The sequence below is a fragment of the Lolium rigidum genome, chromosome 1 (genome assembly GCF_022539505.1).
Source record: "Lolium rigidum isolate FL_2022 chromosome 1, APGP_CSIRO_Lrig_0.1, whole genome shotgun sequence".
Classification (NCBI taxonomy): Eukaryota; Viridiplantae; Streptophyta; class Magnoliopsida; order Poales; family Poaceae; genus Lolium; species Lolium rigidum.
The window spans coordinates 294108984-294109858 of record NC_061508.1 but is presented as its reverse complement, the minus strand read 5'-3'; the positions used below and the strand labels follow the sequence as shown (position 1 = coordinate 294109858).

The 875-nt window shown below is 51.1% G+C and overlaps 1 protein-coding gene across 1 annotated transcript; it reads left to right on the top strand.

The window, feature by feature from the left end:
• Positions 1-315: 315 nt before the first annotated feature.
• Positions 316-510, top strand: LOC124660361. The gene has a single exon (XM_047198171.1). The coding sequence runs from the start codon at positions 316-318 to the stop codon at positions 508-510; it is 195 nt and encodes a 64-aa protein (XP_047054127.1).
• The last annotated feature ends 365 nt before the right edge of the window (positions 511-875 follow it).

Below are 875 nucleotides of genomic sequence, written 5' to 3'. Positions count from 1 at the left end.
AAAGCCTGACGAAAGAATCAATCCTTCAGTGTTTGGTTTCACCGTGTGTTGCGTACGTCGTCAGTCTGGAGAATCTTCTGGTAGCAGGTTGAGACGCACATTGCACGCGCACGTTCACCGCCGTCGGATCGCGGCGCCTGACAACCCGGAAAAATCCTGTCCGTCCGGGTGAGACCCCCCATCCCCTATAAATCGTGGAAGGCTGGCTGTCATTTGAACTTGAGAGCAAGAGAGCAGCAACTTCACGAGAAGCTTCCCACGCAGCAGCCTAGAGCTAGGTTCGGAAGCTAGCTAGGAAGAAAGCCTAGAGAATCAATGGGAGGGAGCCAGTCATGCTTCGGCGGCGGTAGCCGGGACTACGACGAGTACGAGCAGCCGTGGCGGTCGGCGAGGAAGGTGAGGCCGAGCGACGAGGACGGGCTGTGGTACGTCGGCGAGCGGGACGTCGACAGGAAGGCCACGGAGTTCATCGCCAGGTTCCACGCCTCCGCCAGCTACGTGGAGGCTTGAGCTTGAGCGCGCGCCCGGAAACCAAATATCTGTTCAATCTTTGCTCTGTCGATCTCGTCGTACTGCTTCCGCAAGTGATCTTGTCTCGGGCTAACCCACTTGGTTCATTCGAAATTGATTTGTAATCTTGCTGCTCTCTTCAGTTAATTTTATTAGCTAGTAGTCTAGTCCCATATATGCATGGCTATCTACATTAATCTTTGTAGTTATAATGTAATTAAGCGTGTGTACGGTAAATATGTATTCCATAAATAAGAGCAACAGCCGAGGCATGAGCTTATAAGTCGGTCTTTGAAATTGATATGCAAGCTCAAGTCCCCTGAAAAAAAAAAAAGATATGCATGGCCAAGTGTGGACTTGCTATT